This window comes from Spea bombifrons, chromosome 3, assembly GCF_027358695.1.
Source record: "Spea bombifrons isolate aSpeBom1 chromosome 3, aSpeBom1.2.pri, whole genome shotgun sequence".
Taxonomy (NCBI): domain Eukaryota; kingdom Metazoa; phylum Chordata; class Amphibia; order Anura; family Pelobatidae; genus Spea; species Spea bombifrons.
The window spans coordinates 115,280,682-115,297,765 of NC_071089.1; the positions used below are offsets into that span (position 1 = coordinate 115,280,682).

The 17,084-nt window shown below is 44.1% G+C and overlaps 1 protein-coding gene and 1 pseudogene across 1 annotated transcript; both read right to left on the reverse strand.

Annotated features, from left to right (window-relative positions):
* Positions 1-2,661: 2,661 nt before the first annotated feature.
* Positions 2,662-14,075, reverse strand: LOC128484156 (cytochrome P450 2K6-like). The gene is made up of 9 exons (XM_053460475.1): positions 13,893-14,075; positions 13,212-13,374; positions 12,016-12,165; positions 10,347-10,507; positions 9,278-9,454; positions 8,507-8,648; positions 7,535-7,719; positions 7,139-7,286; positions 2,662-2,840 (listed from the first exon to the last, which is right to left on the reverse strand). Exons 1-9 carry the CDS (start codon positions 14,073-14,075, stop codon positions 2,662-2,664), a joined length of 1,488 nt encoding a protein of 495 aa, XP_053316450.1.
* A 267-nt stretch (positions 14,076-14,342) lies between these two features.
* Positions 14,343-16,989, reverse strand: LOC128484157 (uncharacterized protein K02A2.6-like; annotated as a pseudogene).
* Positions 16,990-17,084: the final 95 nt, after the last annotated feature.

Below are 17,084 nucleotides of genomic sequence, written 5' to 3' on the forward strand. Positions count from 1 at the left end.
GCACCTTACTTATAGATATGCCCCTCTGCCCCCAGATATGCCGCCACTCTGCTCCACCAGATATGCTGGCACTCGGCCCACTCCAGATATGCTGCTCTCTCTCTCTCTATATATATATTTATAGTGATGAAGAGAAAGGCAGGTCTGTTAATGAAGGGAGTCTCGAACCCCGTAGACACCAAGAAAGGGTGGAGAGAGGCAGGTAGAGTGCTGGAAGGAAAGTATTTTGGTCCCAGCTTGTTTTTAGGGCTGTACCCCTTAGTCTCCTCTGCAGCCACTAATTAAGAACTGAGGCCTTATTAAGGAGGTTGTAAACAGCAGAGTTCGGAAGTCACCTGCTGTTGCAAAGCTGAATGAAACAGTTCTGTGAGGTAAAAGAACTGTTATTTTGGGGGTTTTGGGGTTTGGGACAGATTAGCTGTCCTACCTGTATAGTTACTAAATGTATTGTTTAGTAAGAGCTCCAAGTGGAGCTTCAGCTATGGAATCAACAGAGCGCCTCAAACTCGGTGACACTGCTCTATGACTTAACGAGTTGCTGTTCCTAAACTCTTCCACGTTCCCATAATACCGCTGTCAGTGGACCGTGGAATATCTAGTGGGGATGAAATTTCACAAACTGACTTATTGCAAAGGTGGGATCTTATCACAATTACAACACGTGACTTCACTGAGCTCTTCGGAACAACCCATTACAAAAGTGTTTGTAAATGCAGACTGCATGGCTAGGTTCTTCATTTTATACACCTGTAGCAATGGGTCTGATTGAAACACCTGAATTCAATAATTAAGAGGCGTGTCCCAATACTTTTGTCCATATGGTGTATGTTATTTAAGCGTGCATTTGAGAATGTTTGACCTGGTCAGGGTGACTGATTTGTGTGATGGGACTGTTTCAGCAAGATAGGTATAAGTGCCCTCTCACCAGTGTCTGCTGAGCCGTGATGTCATTAACAAAGGAGATATAAGGCCAAACAGTCTCCATTTTGGAAGCCATTAGCCCAGACCTCTGATGAAGCTCTGAGGAGCGAAACATGTCGGGGGGGCTATTCGTCTGAGTTTTTAATAAGCCTGTGTCACTGGTCATAATTCAGTTATTTCTGTTGTTAGGACTGCAGCCATCGACAGTATATATGATCTGATATTATTAGTGTTACACAGCTGTGGGCATATGCCCTCATGTTACAGTGACGTATACCTTTCATGGTAGGACTGGTGACACTGGTGTTTTTAAAAATCTTTTAAAACCTTTTAACAAACATATTAATAAAAGTTATGTTTTAGGGTGGGGTTATAATAAGGGTATTTTTGATTGGTTTGTTTTTAGTTGTAACTTACCCTTGTCCCCGCTGGGGCATTATTTTGGAATAGTGTGTGCTGAGCCACTACCTCCTCACGTGGCCTGGTGAGTCCTACAATCTGTCCTAGTGGCCTCCAATATGCACTAGTGAGATCTAGCAGGCAGAAAGAGCCCAATTTAAGCTAATTTACAGGTCCAAAGAGAGGACCTCAAGGATTCAGTCACCCTATACCGTGTCCCCTCCCACAATTGGGCTTCATGAGCCCTTTACCCTTTATCCTAAGAAGAAGGAGATAGATAAGAGCAGGAAAATACTGCTTTCTTTCTGCACATGGAGAGTAATTATTATTACTGGCCACCCAAAGGCCAAAGACTGTGTCCCTGCCCACCTTAAGTACTTGAAGGGAGAGGGGTAGGTAGATATTTTGTAATTTTCTGTTTCATTTTTAAAATAATTTGATTTTGTAACCACGTTAACCTCCTAATTCCCAAAACATATCCGATAAAGGAGGTGGAGGTATGGTGGGCTTATGAGGGTCATGCGTGCGCACACGGTTTAATGCGTATTTAACAAGGCTGATGCAAGGATTTTTGCCACCTTAGGCAAAACCTCATTATGTTGCCCCCTGTACCCCGTCGTTCCCCACCCTCGGAGGTGGAGTCATGTCAGCGCATGACCTGCACCACACACCATTGATGGCACCTTAGTCTCCAGTCCTCCTCCGTAAGAGGAACTAGAGCCAGCCGCCTGGCACGTTAGCTGGGTGATGTGTCGCTCGTTTGCAGCGGCAGGAGGTTTTTAGGCGCCTGCTCATTTACAGCTGCGCCTCTCTCCAATGTCAGGAGACAGCAGCCACCAACAGGTCCAGCCTTTGTTGTTCAGAAGCCCTGTGAGAGCCACCTCATTGGGATCACCCCTACTAGAATAGACATGTGTCTACAAAACCACATTTCAAAAGGGGAACAGTAAGTGTCTTCAAAAGAACTCCAACTACTGCTGGGTCCTTATAACATCATGCTTGACCCCCCTCTTTATACATAATTTACAAATGGTTGGGGCCTTCTCTATCCAGTTCTAGCATATGCCCGTCCCACAACAGTGTTTCATGTGAGGTTGGCCACATCTGAGTTGTTCAAATCTAAAAAAGGCAATGCCTATGAAATAAGAAAAAAATAAGGATGGTGTAGCCTGTACATGTACGGGCTCACAATGCAATGTCCTTAATGGGTTAAATATATAAATATTAGAAAAAATATTTAAACATATAGGCGTTATATATATTTATTATGTAAATAAATGTAGACATGTTCTAAATGCGTATTCTGTTTACAAAGAAGAAAAAACTCAGTTTCCGACTATACTATTTGCGAGGCACCGCACACATATAATGTGGTTTTGGAGGAGTAGTAGAGCCAATAAGTGGTGTGATATCAAGTTCAGCCCCCGGGGGAGGCTGGAATGTGAAATTCTGCAGCAGCCTAATGATGAACAGGAAAAGCTCCATTTTGGCTAAATTTTCACCAATGCAACTCCTTCGACCTAAAAATAAGAACGAGATTTATGTACAATATCTAAGAAGATTTTTTATACAATAGAAAAAGTTCTATTGTGTTCTAATGCTGTGATCTTTTAAAATGGGTGTAAAGTAGCACATTTCACTGAGCTCTACTTTGAGGACATTTGCCTTTTTATTTGATTTGTTTTTCTTTTCCTATTTAAATTTTTTTCCACCTTTTTTAAAAAAATGTAAATACTTTGTTTCTTATTTTTAGAGGCCTCAGCAGTATCTCTACTGTCCATTGTTTCCTGCAATGCCCAATTTTTCTGGCAATCTAAGCTGTGACGCCCCAGATTTCCAATGCCTGAACTTCTGTTCAGGCATTTAAATGCTATTAGTATAACAGTGCTCACATCTCACATAGAATAAGATGGCACGTAAGAACCATTCAACCCACCTAGCCTGCATCAAGCACTGGTACACTGTATATATCAGTACAGAGGCAGGATGCTGGCATTAGAATAGGGGGCATTGTATGCTGTCCTCGGTCACAAAGGACATTTGTTTTAAGGCCAGCCTGCATTGCATTCTATAGCCCATGGAAACCCTCCAATTCTGCCCTGTCATATGTATCAATGTTGGAAATAACTGTATCAAGTTTCTTGCAGGAGATAAATCAAACATTCTGATCATTGTTAGTTTAACAAAACTATGTAAGATATTCTTGATATGATTTAAGAGCAAATATCATACCTAATGAGAAAGTGTTACGTTCTGCCCAGGCTGCGGAGCTGCATATCTGTCCTGCTGTAGTTTCTCTGCTTTGCTTTGATCCATTCCTGGATTTCCTTTTGCTTTGTTCTATTTTCCATTCCTTGCTTCTGCTCCGGCTCTTTGCTTCAGCTCTGCTTCCTTTATTAGGTGTGCCCCACCTGTGTGTTCTGTTTGTCTCAGTCTGCAGTCTAAGGTATGTCTCAGTGCTGTGTGTTTGGTTTACATGTGTGGTTTGTTTTGCATCTTTGTCAGCAGGGATTAGCGTTAGGACCCACCGTCATTGGAGTACTTTGGCGTAGTGGTGGGCTAAGCATACTATGGCCATATCATGTGATGGAATCTCCAATAGTTATCATGTAGTCCTAGGCTAGTTTCTGTATTCTTGTTTGTCTGTCTTTTATGTACCTTTGCCCTTCTTCCTTGAATCATCTGAGGATTCCGGTTCCTCTCTCCTCTCCCCATGTCCCAGTTAAGATTTCCTATCCTTGCTTAAAGGAAGAAGCGTCCGAGGGTTCCGGCTCCTCACTCCTTCCCCTGTGTTCCTTGCCTTCTTCCCTGTCCTTTGTTGTGCCCTGTACCATGTATGTCTTGTCAGGTTATGTTTATTCCTTGTCTTGTGCCTGTTTATACTTTACGCTATTCATGTCATGTTTCTAGCCACTTCTCATGTATATCCTATATCATGTTTCTTGCCTGGTCTCCCTTTCCTTTGCTGTGTTATGTGTCTGCTACATTAACCCTTTGCTTAGTCTTCATTCTCCCAGCCTGCAGCATCCTGCTCGTGATCCGTGTGCTATGCTTCATGCCTGCTCCAGGGTGCCTGCAGGATTCCTTTTGTTCTGGACTCCATCTGCTGCCATATCAGGGCGCTGGTGTTTGGCTGCACTAACCTAGGTGCTCAACGCCTGGGCGAGTGTGGTCACCCTGCAACCAGGCCCTGCCCTAGACTCCACTGCTGCATCGTGACTCCTGCAAACTACATCGGGCGCGCTGGGTCCTTCCGGCCTCCAGCTTGGACCCAGTCCGTGACACATGGCCGCAGGTAAACGGCCAGGAGTTCGCGGAGTGGAGTTTGCAGCGTCAGCCCTTCCAGTGGGCCTCCGTACCCATCAGCCCTTCCAGTGGGCCTCCGTACCCGTCAGCCCTTCCAGTGGGCCTCCGTACCCGTCAGCCCTTCCAGTGGGCCTCCGTACCCGTCAGCCCTTCCAGTGGGCCTCCGTACCCGTCAGCCCTTCCAGTGGGCCTCCGTACCCGCTTGCCTGAGCCTGTTCCTGCCTGAGCCTGTGCCTGTTCCTGCCTGAGCCTGTGTCCGTTCCCGTACCCGTGCCTGAGCCTGTACGCATGCATGATCCACTACCTGAGCTTATGCCGGTACCCTTGCATGAACCAGTACATGTGCCTGGCCCGGTGGTACTCCGTTCTCGTCCGCCCTTCCAGTGGGCCTCCGTTCCTGTACCCGTGCCTGAGCCGGTACGCATGCATGACATAGTATCTGAGCTTATGCCTGTACCCATGCTTGATCCAGTACACGTGCCTGGCCCGGTGGTACTCCGTTCTCGTCCGCCCTGCAAGAGGGCTTCTAGCCATGCCGTGTGCCCTGGAAGAGGGCTTCTAGTCGTGTGCCCCGCAAGAGGGCTTCTCCTTGTTCCAGTACCTGCCTTGTTCCAGAAACCTGCCTTGTTCCAGAAACCTGCCTTGTTCCAGAAACCTGCCTTGTTCCAGAAACCTGCCTTGTTCCAGAAACCTGCCTTGTTCCAGAAACCTGCCTTGTTCCAGAAACCTGCCTTGTTCCAGAAACCTGCCTTGTTCCAGAAACCTGCCTTGTTCCAGAAACCTGCCTTGTTCCAGAAACCTGCCTTGTTCCAGAACCTGCCGTGTTCCTGAGTTGCGGCCAACGCCCCAGTAAGTGGACTCCTAAGTTGAGTACCCTGTAAGTGGGAAACCTGCCGTGTACCCTGAAAGAGGGTTTCCTGAGTTGCGGCCAGCGCCCCACTGTGGACTCCCAGGATGAGTGCCTGCATCCAGGCTACCCTGGTAGAGTACCCTGCAAGTGGGCAACCTGCTGTGTGCCCTGCAAGTGGGCAACCTGTTGTCTGAACCTGTGCCTGTACCCGTGCCTGTGCCTGAACCTGTGCCTGAACCCGTACCCATGCCTGAACTCGTGCCTTTCGTGTCTGCCCAGCAAGTGGGCTACCTGTCATGTCTGCCCAGCAAGTGGGCTACCTGTCATGTCTGCCCAGCAAGTGGGTTACCTGCCGTGTCTGCCTTGTCAAGTGGCTTATCTGTTTTGCCTTCATCTGGATCTAAATGTCAGCTAGAGACAACTTCCTCAATCCTGTTCAGACATTCTGATTCCTGTTTTTGGAGGAGATTGGTCTACTAGCGACAGTGCTGGTCATCGAGGGACTCCTACGTTTTTCAGACTCCGTATGCTGGTTCCTGGGTTGACTTGGTTCTTCAGTCTTCCGTTAGGAGCGGGCCTTCCTTCTGTTGATGTTTCTGTTCGCGTCCAGAGGCCGCTCTTTCGGAGGGGGATTGTGTTACGTTCTGCCCAGGCTGCGGAGCTGCATATCTGTCCTGCTGTAGTTTCTCTGCTTTGCTTTGATCCATTCCTGGATTTCCTTTTGCTTTGTTCTATTTTCCATTCCTTGCTTCTGCTCCGGCTCTTTGCTTCAGCTCTGCTTCCTTTATTAGGTGTGCCCCACCTGTGTGTTCTGTTTGTCTCAGTCTGCAGTCTAAGGTATGTCTCAGTGCTGTGTGTTTGGTTTACATGTGTGGTTTGTTTTGCATCTTTGTCAGCAGGGATTAGCGTTAGGACCCACCGTCATTGGAGTACTTTGGCGTAGTGGTGGGCTAAGCATACTATGGCCATATCATGTGACGGAATCTCCAATAGTTATCATGTAGTCCTAGGCTAGTTTCTGTATTCTTGTTTGTCTGTCTTTTATGTACCTTTGCCCTTCTTCCTTGAATCATCTGAGGATTCCGGTTCCTCTCTCCTCTCCCCATGTCCCAGTTAAGATTTCCTATCCTTGCTTAAAGGAAGAAGCGTCCGAGGGTTCCGGCTCCTCACTCCTTCCCCTGTGTTCCTTGCCTTCTTCCCTGTCCTTTGTTGTGCCCTGTACCATGTATGTCTTGTCAGGTTATGTTTATTCCTTGTCTTGTGCCTGTTTATACTTTACGCTATTCATGTCATGTTTCTAGCCACTTCTCATGTATATCCTATATCATGTTTCTTGCCTGGTCTCCCTTTCCTTTGCTGTGTTATGTGTCTGCTACATTAACCCTTTGCTTAGTCTTCATTCTCCCAGCCTGCAGCATCCTGCTCGTGATCCGTGTGCTATGCTTCATGCCTGCTCCAGGGTGCCTGCAGGATTCCTTTTGTTCTGGACTCCATCTGCTGCCATATCAGGGCGCTGGTGTTTGGCTGCACTAACCTAGGTGCTCAACGCCTGGGCGAGTGTGGTCACCCTGCAACCAGGCCCTGCCCTAGACTCCACTGCTGCATCGTGACTCCTGCAAACTACATCGGGCGCGCTGGGTCCTTCCGGCCTCCAGCTTGGACCCAGTCCATGACAGAAAGGAATAAATGCCTCTTTCTTTACAAATTTTCCTTCAGAGTCTAGAAAATGTTGGGGGTAAAACTCATCTGGTTTCTCGAAGTGAGCTTTATCCTTTAGTACAGACGTTAGAAATGTGATGATTTCGGTACCCTATTAAAAGAAAAAGCCATGACTGTTTATAGTACAAATGAACCTCATGGAGTAAAGAAATTCTGTACCCTGTTCATGTGATATTTCCATATTCTTTTATAAGAATTCTCTGTACCCCTTTATACCTCTTTGCGGCTCCTTTGGAGAGTTAAGATGGGTGATCCTATGGATATATATATATATATATATATAATGTAAAATAGATTAGATTGTTGTTTCTATCCAGCTATATAAACTCAGATACTTGCCTTTGGAATAAAATATCCTCTAAATATAACATCTTGAGTAGTTGCATGTGGAACGGCGATTGGTACAATGTCACTGAATCTTTGGATTTCATGAATAACGGTGTCGGTATACGGCATTAACTTTCTGTGTTCTGCCTGAGGTGTGGCAGATCCAATCACTTCTTCTATTTCATCTTGGACCTTTTCTATAAACAACAGAGGTATTAAAGTCATACCAAATAATATTATTATTATTACTGTTAAAATAAATATTCCCCAACCTTCATTATGTATGATGTAAGTTTTAGATTTAAGTTTGAATTATGCCTAAGATCATGTGGGTACGTTTGAGATAAAACATTTGAGCTCAACAACTCAGCTATGTGTTGAGAGTGCTCCTCAACCCTCTCCTCAAGGCACACAGGAGCGATTGAGAAGTTTTTAAATACTAAAACTCTATTAACGTGGGGAAAAGTCAAAACGGAATTATAATTGACATTGACTGCTATTTTGAATTCTAATCAATAGTTTTTTTTATGGCTAATGGATTTGTATCAATATAGCATCTAGGAACTATCCAGCACTGCTCAGTTTCCTGTACTAGCCATGCCTTCTGCTCAAGGTAGCCACAGTCTACGGTGCAGCAAGAACTGCCCCATCCAGATAACCGTCCGCCTTGACCCAACTCCTATATGCAGAGGTAAGGGAAAATCCCTATGTATAGTTGTTAAGAAATATAAGTGTTCAGTGGCATATTCTACCAAGGTCCAAGGTGGCAGGTCCAGACAGGCGCCCAGTTGAGTTATTTGGCTCTGTGGTGCACCGTGAAGCATTGGGGTGAACCTATCACCCACAGCATGCGGTTGTTCATCCTTGAGAAGCAGAGCACCAGGGTATGACATCATATCTTGGTACTCGGCAGAGGCTAAACCATTGCAGGGGTGAGTGCTACGGAAAATTAAAAAAGTTCTAAATGCGCCACAGTAATCTAACTTTGAATTTCTGGGTACTTCATCATTAGCAGAAGGCCCCATCGGAGGGTGGTTGAGGTCGTCTCCATCCCGGCAGCAAATACATCAGTCACAAGTATTCTGAGATTTTGATCATGGAAATATAATTCAGGATTAGGCTTTTCCTGTAAAGAAAAATATGGAATATGGAAACTTAAATGTTTTGGTTCTGACAGTGGGCGATATATCACAGGGTATGGCTAAAGACTACACCGTTATAGTGTGTACCTGCGCGCTAAAGCTTTCTATGTGTTTTCTATGTGCATGATCCATACATGCTACTGTTGGGGTCCCTCAGCTGATTTCATGGAAAACAAGGACACTTCTGGCTGTGACATAATTACAAAAGGGTTTTCTAACCATCAATTAGCCTTTTAAACTTGGATCAGCAAACACAACGTGCCATTGGAACACAGGAGTGATGGGAGTGATAAAGGAGTGATGGGAGTGATAAAGGGCCTCTGTGCGCCTATGAAGAGATTCCATAAAAAATTAGCCGGTTTCAGCTACAATAGTCAATTACAGCATTAACCCCGTCTGCGCTGGATTTCTCATGCATTTCATGGTATTTTAATGGACACATTTTCTGTGTTCTCTCAAGAAGAAGGACGTTTCTAAGTGATCTTTTGAATGGTATATATGCAAAATATAGACTATATAAGAAGAACACACAATATGTTTTGGCAGTGTTACTACAAGGTGAGTTTGAAACAGCACAGTAACGCATGCAAATTTAAATGGAATAGACTCGTACCGCTCGTTGTTTGACGAGGAATGCATCTATCACATTTTGCTGGTCATTGATGTCCAGTTGCTTTTTGCGGTTTATAAATATCTCCTTAAAAAACAACCTCAGCTCCTCCATGTATTTCAAAACCGTTTTATGGCTCCCAGGAAACCAGCGAATGACAGATGGAAAGGTGTTATATAGCTTTGGTAAAGAAATCAAATTAGCAAATATTAGTTCAGGTTTTAACCTAACCTATAACATAATCGCTGAGTTACAAAGTAAATAAGAAGGTTGGTTTGTTTTTAGAAGATTTCAGTTAAAAGAACCTTTTCAAATAATTTAATGAAACATATTTATTTAATGACTAGTCATTTGGAAACTCTTCTTTTTTCTTTTCTTTTTTTTTGTTGTTGTGTTGTTTGGCCTTACATTTCAGACTGCAGATCTTCTCGGGGACGTAAAACAACCCTAGCACGCTTGTATTCAAAGGTCATCCCATAACCGATCAAATGGCACCACAGCATATGGTCATATATACAAATGGATAACAACCCAGAAGATTAACATAGGGGGTAACCTACAACCTGCTGTCCAACTGCCGTTGATCTGCAGCTCTCGAACCATATTATCACCTCTTTCATAGTTACATAGGCTGAAAAAAGACTTGCGTCCATCAAGTTCAGCCTTTCCCATATCTGTTTATTTCTTGCTGTTGATCCAAAAGAAGGCAAAAAAAACCCCAGTTGTGGCTCTTTCCAATTTTGCACAAAAAAAATTCCTTCTTGACCCCAGATCTCCACTTGGATCAAGAAGCTGTTTCCCCATAATTTATAAATTCTATCCCTTTCAATCTCATTGTTCTGTGGGAATTAGTCTGTGAGTGGGCTTGGGTTTGTTCAAGCCTAAATTAAATCAAAACTACATTAAGTTATTCCTCAATGTAGTTTATTTTTGACTACTTAACTGTAGATAATCATCCTTGTAGACAAAAAGCATTACTGGAATCAGGATTATGTTTGGAATCAGAATTAGTAGAGTATACTTCAAGAGTAACATGGAATTATCAAGGTGAAAAGAGGCTAGAACTTCTTACCAGGGTGATGGGATGTGCAAAAAGTCTTAAAATTTCATTTATTAAGTATATGATTCTCAAAATTCTTGGGTTGTCATAGTCAAACCGTTCACCAATAACAATGGATATGATGATATTGGCTATAGCAGAATTCATTAACATGGTGTTTTCGAATGGCTCTCCTGGAAAGAGAAACAAAGTTGACCATGCAGTGGGGGCAGAAGCAACGGTCGGATAAAACGTGCCAGCCTGTGACTGCACAATATACAAGTCTATCATTTTATCCAGAATCCAAGAGTCTGAGAATGGAAAGGAGCTCAATCACACCACATAAAAAAGATACCCGACAAAATCAACACATATGACTTGGCATTAAGCACCTCATTGACAGGCGACGTTTGTATGAAGATGAGTCATTTTATTTACAGTGTTATTGTTCCACCAGCATCATATAACAGGCAGACTAGATCGGTCAAATGGTTCTTATCTGCCATCAAATTCTAAATTTTTGATACCTTCATCACCTATCAATGAAATCAGATTTTACGTTTACTTCTCTGAAACAAATGCATTACTTTATACCAATATAGAAAAGCTCTAAACTGTCAGGGTCCATCCAGGCTGTGGAGCTGCATATCTCTGTTTTTCCCTGCCTTGCCTCAGTTCCCATGTTTTGCTGTGGTCCACTCCTGGATTTCTGTATGCTCTGTCCTGAACCTCTGATTCCTTGAATCCAGTTTGCTCTTTGCTTCAGCTCCTGTTTCCTTTATAAGGTGCGTCCCACCCGTTTGTTCTGTTTGTCTCAGTCTGTGGTCTAAAGGTTTGTCCTTCTCGGTTCTTTGTTTGGATTCAATGTTTAGTTTATCAGTACTTTCGTATGCAGGGCTTAGCGTTAGGACCCACCGTCATTGGAGTACTTTGGCGTAGTGGTGGGCTAAGCATTCTATGGCCATAAGATGTGACGGAATCTCCAATAGTTATCTAATAGTCCTAGGCTAGTTTCTGTATTCATGTTTGTCTGTCTCTTATGTACCTTTGCCCTCCTTCCCTGAATCATCTGAGGATTTCGGTTCCTCTCTCCTCTCCCCATGTCCCAGTTAATATGTCCTATCCTTGCTTAAAGCAGAAGTGTCCGAGGATTCCGGCTCCTCACTCCTTCCCCTGTGTTCCTTGCCTTGTTCCCTGTCCTTTGTTGTGCTCTGTACCATGTATGTCTTGTCTGGTTATGTTCCTTGCTTGGTCTCCCTGTTCCTTGCTCTGTCCCCCTTGCTTGCTACGTTTCTGTTGATACTCTGCTTAGCTTCCATACTCCCAGCCTGCAGCATCCTGCACATGATTCCAGTGCTATGTTTCATGCCTGCTCCAGGGTGCCTGCAGGATATCTCCAGGTTCTGTTCGTTTTGTCAGATCCAAGTTTAGTTAGGATTTCCACATCCAGCCAAGTTTGGTTCTGCTCTGTTCTGGACTACATCCGCCGCTATATCAGGGCGCTGGTATGTGGCTGCACAACCCTAGGTGCTCAACACCCGGGTGAGTGCGGTCGCCCTGCACCAGGCCCTGTAAAACTCCACTGCTGCGCAATACCTCCTGAACTCCATCCTTGGGCGCTCTGGGTCTTTACAGTCGTCTGTATGGACCCAGTTTCCTGACATAAACAAACCCAAATGCATTAGTACAAGCCAGCTCTAACCTTTGTAAGAATGTAGTTTTTCCACCAAGCAATCGCATTCTTCGTTAATTTTATTTTCTATGATTGTCTTTCCCATTCCAAAATCTCGTAGTGTTGAGAGGATAAATCTTCTCATTACTTTCCAGTTCTCATAATCGGAAAAAGAAACACCTGGGAGGTATATAAAAAAAACCATGGAATTTAAACAAGGGAAATTCTATTTTCACAGCTGGCTAGCAGGGGAGCAAAGGGTTGTTGGTCTGTTCTGATTTAAACATTTAGGGGCTTTACCTAAAACTTACTAGATAGCGAGCGTTTTCTCTGACATACCGTATTTATCGGCGTATAACACGCACTGGTGTATAACACGCACCCCCATTTTTGAACAAAAAAACTGAACAAAAAAAACTTCATCAGAATCACTGCTATCTGGGAAACCACACACACACACACACACACACAGTAAGACACACACACAGTAAGACACACTCACACTCAGACACACACACCCTAACCCCCCTTCTCAGGATCTCCCCTCTCTCTCCCTAACCCCACCCCGGTCACTTACCTTCAACTCCTGTGTTGGAAGCGTGAGGCGTTTGTCTCGGGTGCCGGCGCTTCACTGCTGTGCGCCGGCACCCGAGACAAACACCTCACGCTTCCAACACAGGAGTTGAAGCGCTGAGGCTGAGGCAGGCGGCGGCGGCTGAGGCAGGCGGCAGGCGGCTGAGGCAGGCGGCAGGCGGCGGCGGAGGCTGAGCCAGGCGGCAAGCGGCGGCTGAGGCTGAGGCAGGCGGCAGGCGGCGGCGGCTGAGGCAGGCGGCGGCAGGCGGCTGAGCCAGGCGGCAAGCGGCGGCGGCGGCTGAGGCAGGCGGCGGCGGCCGCCAGCAGAGGAGTCCTGGATTTCTGTCAGTCAGGGGGGCCCGAGAGTTGCCGAGCTGTCTTCAAGTTGCTTGCTGTCTTCAAGTTGCATTAACTGGAAGCTCCAGCAGGCAATTGCTTGCAAGCGAAGAGTGTTTTGTGTGTTGACTTTATTAAATTTGTGAGTTGGACTTTAGTTCACACTAGTGAAACTAATGCAACTTCAAAGCACTCTGCTGTCTTCCACCCTCCCCTTCATGTAATATGTTTTGTGGCATTTGGACCTGTTTGCATCACCCATAGGACTAATTATTATTTCTCTCGGTTTTAGGATTTGTACTATTTATTTTACTTACCATACCCTTGTGAGTAATCGAGTAAGATCTGCATACGGGCTCTTCCAGAAAATGCCTCCGCGTGATTAACGAGAGCGTCTTTCACGGTCTCGTAACCACACAGCACCACTGACCTCTTTGTTCCTGAATAAATAGTGAATATGGATCCATACTTCTTTGAGAACTGCAAAAAAAAACCCCAATATATATATATATCTTATTTGCTACATAACTAATAAAAAAAAAAAACCTAAACATCCTAAACATGAATAGACTGGGTCATGCCAAGTCAACAGGGCGCTACATTTAGCACAATATCTTCAACTTGGAAAAGAATAGACCTTTATTTTGACTGTTGAGTTTTTTAGCCACAAACCCCCAAATTTGTGAGAATATTTTCTTTTGTCTAATACTCCCAATATACTAAGGAATAATGTCAGTTGTTCTGTATTGTTTAACAATACCTAGATATTTAATGAGTTAACCATTTGTACCCAAAAGCACCAAATTACGCTTGTCTTTTTACCTAAACCTCCTATCTCATTCCCCTTGGTATAGATCCAACAAACTTCACTTCATGGCCTGCTATAATACTTTTAGACGAAGAGGAAAGCAGAAGTCTCCAGATCAATGAACATTGAGTGTTATCATGTATGTCAACATGATTTTAATATATCATGATTTTTGTTAGTTTAACATTACCTGTTTAAGTGAATCGTAAGGTTGCCATAGGTCCACAAGGTGCAAATTCCCAATAAGTGGCAAAGGCTTTGGTCCTGGAGGTAAATTCCGATCAACACTTCTACTCCAATCGAAGGAAAAATACAGGAAAAACACACACGTAACGAAGAAATAAAATACTGTGGCAGGATCAATGGGAATCATTCTTTAGCAGCACCTTTACAGAGGAGACAGAATGAAAAAATAGACAAATGTTATTTTTGTGTATTTGAATGTTATGTAGATGTTGCTCACAAACACAGACAAGCAGTGGAACATAACGTCTTTTCTTTACTTCATTAACCACATGCAACACATTAAGATATATACACAAGAGACCTAACACAACAGAACAAGTGCACATTTCCATTATGCTGCCATCTACTGGCAAAACAGACTACATAGTACCCCAATACATAACACTCCTCCCCCCTAGACCTCAAAGTTGTTCAGATAATTGGGAGGGTGGATATTACTCCTTGGCCGGCCCAAGGTTGGAGCAGATTCGCCTGGACCATCAGCTTGGCCGTCGTCCTGTGCTCTGTCCTGTGGACTACAAGGAACTGGCTCTGCAACAACAACTCCTGGAGAACTGACACCTGTATCTTCTAGTGGTTCACCAACATCTGGCATCACAGGAGACCCAGTATGACTGGGACCCGCAGCAGGCACAATCTCGTTACTTCGTTCCAGGATCTGATCTATGTGCCTTCGTAATATTCTACCATCAGCAGTCTGTACTTTGTATGACAAAGGTCCTGTGGCCACAAGTACTTGTGCAGGTATCCATCTAGGCCCAAAAGCATAGTTCCTCACATAAACAGCACTGTCAGGTACAAATACTCTCACAGTAGAAACATTATAGCGCTCATTGAATTGCAATTCTTGCTTCTCTTGCAGCTCAGCCATCAAATCAGGATGTAAACGATCCAGACAAGTTTTTAGACGGCGGTTCATGAGGAGCTCTGCTGGACTCCTACCGGTGCTTGAGCATGGTGTCACATGTTTTGCAATAATTCTCTTGAGTGAGTCTTTTGTGGTCTGAACCATACGCTCAGCTTGACCATTTGAGGATGGATGAAATGGTGCAATTGTGACATGTCGAATAAGATTACTTTCCATAAAGATTTTGAATTCTGATGAGGTAAATTGTGTGCCATTATCAGACACAATTGTATCCGGCAACCCATGTGTAGCAAACAGACTCGTTAGAATCTTTATGACAGTGACCGATGTAGCAGATGTAACTGGAACAACTTCTAACCATTTCGAAAAGGAGTCAACAACTAAAAAAAACCATTTGTACATGAAAAGGGCCAGCAAAATCTATATGTAAACGGGACCAAGGTGACCTAGTCTCTTCCCATGGTTGTACCGGGGCTTTAGCTGGAGCATGACATGTGGATTGACATGGTGCACAGTTCTTTACCCACTTCTCAATAACTTCATCCATTTTAGGCCACCAAACATAACTTCTGGCTAAAGCTTTCATGCAAACTATTCCAGGATGTCCCTCATGGAGGGCATGTAAACTTTAGCTTGTCCTGCATTTGGAATTACCACTCTGTTCCCCCATAAAAGACAACCTTTATAGGCAGATAGTTCATGTTGGCGTACAACAAATGGCTTGAACTTGTCTTCAACTTTTGCTCTTGGCCACCCCCTCCAAACCCAGTTGAGCACACGAGAGAGCAATGGATCCTTGGCTGACATACGAGCAATATCATTTGCATGTAAAGGAGGGTTTGAAACAGGAATTGGAGCTCTATGGATAGCTTCAACCTTAGAATCAGTTGGATGAATGCCATGTGCGTCGATTCTATAACCAAGGAAATCCACACTGCTTACACCAAAAACACACTTTTCTTTTTTAAGTTATAGACCAGCGTCAAGGAAACGTTTCAAAACAAGTTGTAGCTGTGCAGCCAATGACTGTAGACAATCTGCTCCAATAAGAACGTCATCAAAATAAGGAATTACACCCGGAAGTCCGGATAAGAGGTCCTCCATTAATTTCTGAAATATGCCAGGAGCAATGGAAACTCCAAACTGCAAACGTTTTGCTCGGAAAGCTCCTTTGTGTGTTATGACTGTTTGTGCATCAGCAGCCTCATCATCCGCAGGTAACTGCTGGTAGGCTTGAGCCATATCTAATTTGGCAAATACCTTCCTTTTTGCCAAAGTAGTAAGAATTTGATTAACAGCTGGAATTTGATAAGGATGCTCTTGCAATGCTTTGTTGATTGTACATTTGTAATCCGCACAGGTTCTGACATCACCATTTGGTTTCATCACTGGACCTATGGGTGTACACCACTTAGGATGTGTCACAGTTTCAAGAATAACTTGTTCTACAAGACGTGTAATCTCAGCATCTATCTTGGGTCTGAGAGCTAATGGAACTTTGCGAGGCTTCCTACGAACTGGAGGTACTGTAGGATCTAATACAACAGAAACAGGAGGACCTTTATACATGCCAAGACCTTCCTCGAAAACTGCACTAAAGTCATCAACCACATTCTGTAGTGTATTTGTGGATACATTATGAACTCCAGTTAATGTGATTCCTAGGGGTTCATACAACTCTCTACCCAGCTTGCTCTTTGTCCCTTAGTAATTATTAAACGTAAGTGTCCTCTGAATTTACCGTATTTGACTGGTATAAAGCAAGCACCCTTGACATCCACAACTTGCCTGTTGTAATCTACCAGATGAATATCACAAGGTACTATTGAAGGGCCATTATGAGGCCATAACAAGGCAAATGTCTCTTCTGAAATCAAAGAATATGCGCACCCGGAATCTACTTCCATTTTGCAAGGAACATCTTGGAGCACAATCTCAGTGTAAATCTTAAGCCCTGATGGCGAATTTTCCACTGTATTTACATAGTCATTTGAGTAAACACCTGTAGTCATTTCACTACCCCAAACAGCATGTGGCATATTAACAGAGTGCGCTGCGGTTGGCATTGTACTTGCATTTTTTCTTGCATTATATTGGTTTTGTGTCCCGCTGGCTTTACTTTGGCAAACTCTCTGTATATGACCTGTACGTTTACATTTGTGGCAAACTGCATTTCGGAAATTACATGTATTACGTCTGTGTTTTCCGCCGCAACTATAACAAGTCCCTTTAAATGGAGCTGTGACATTAGTGTGTGGTGAAAAATCC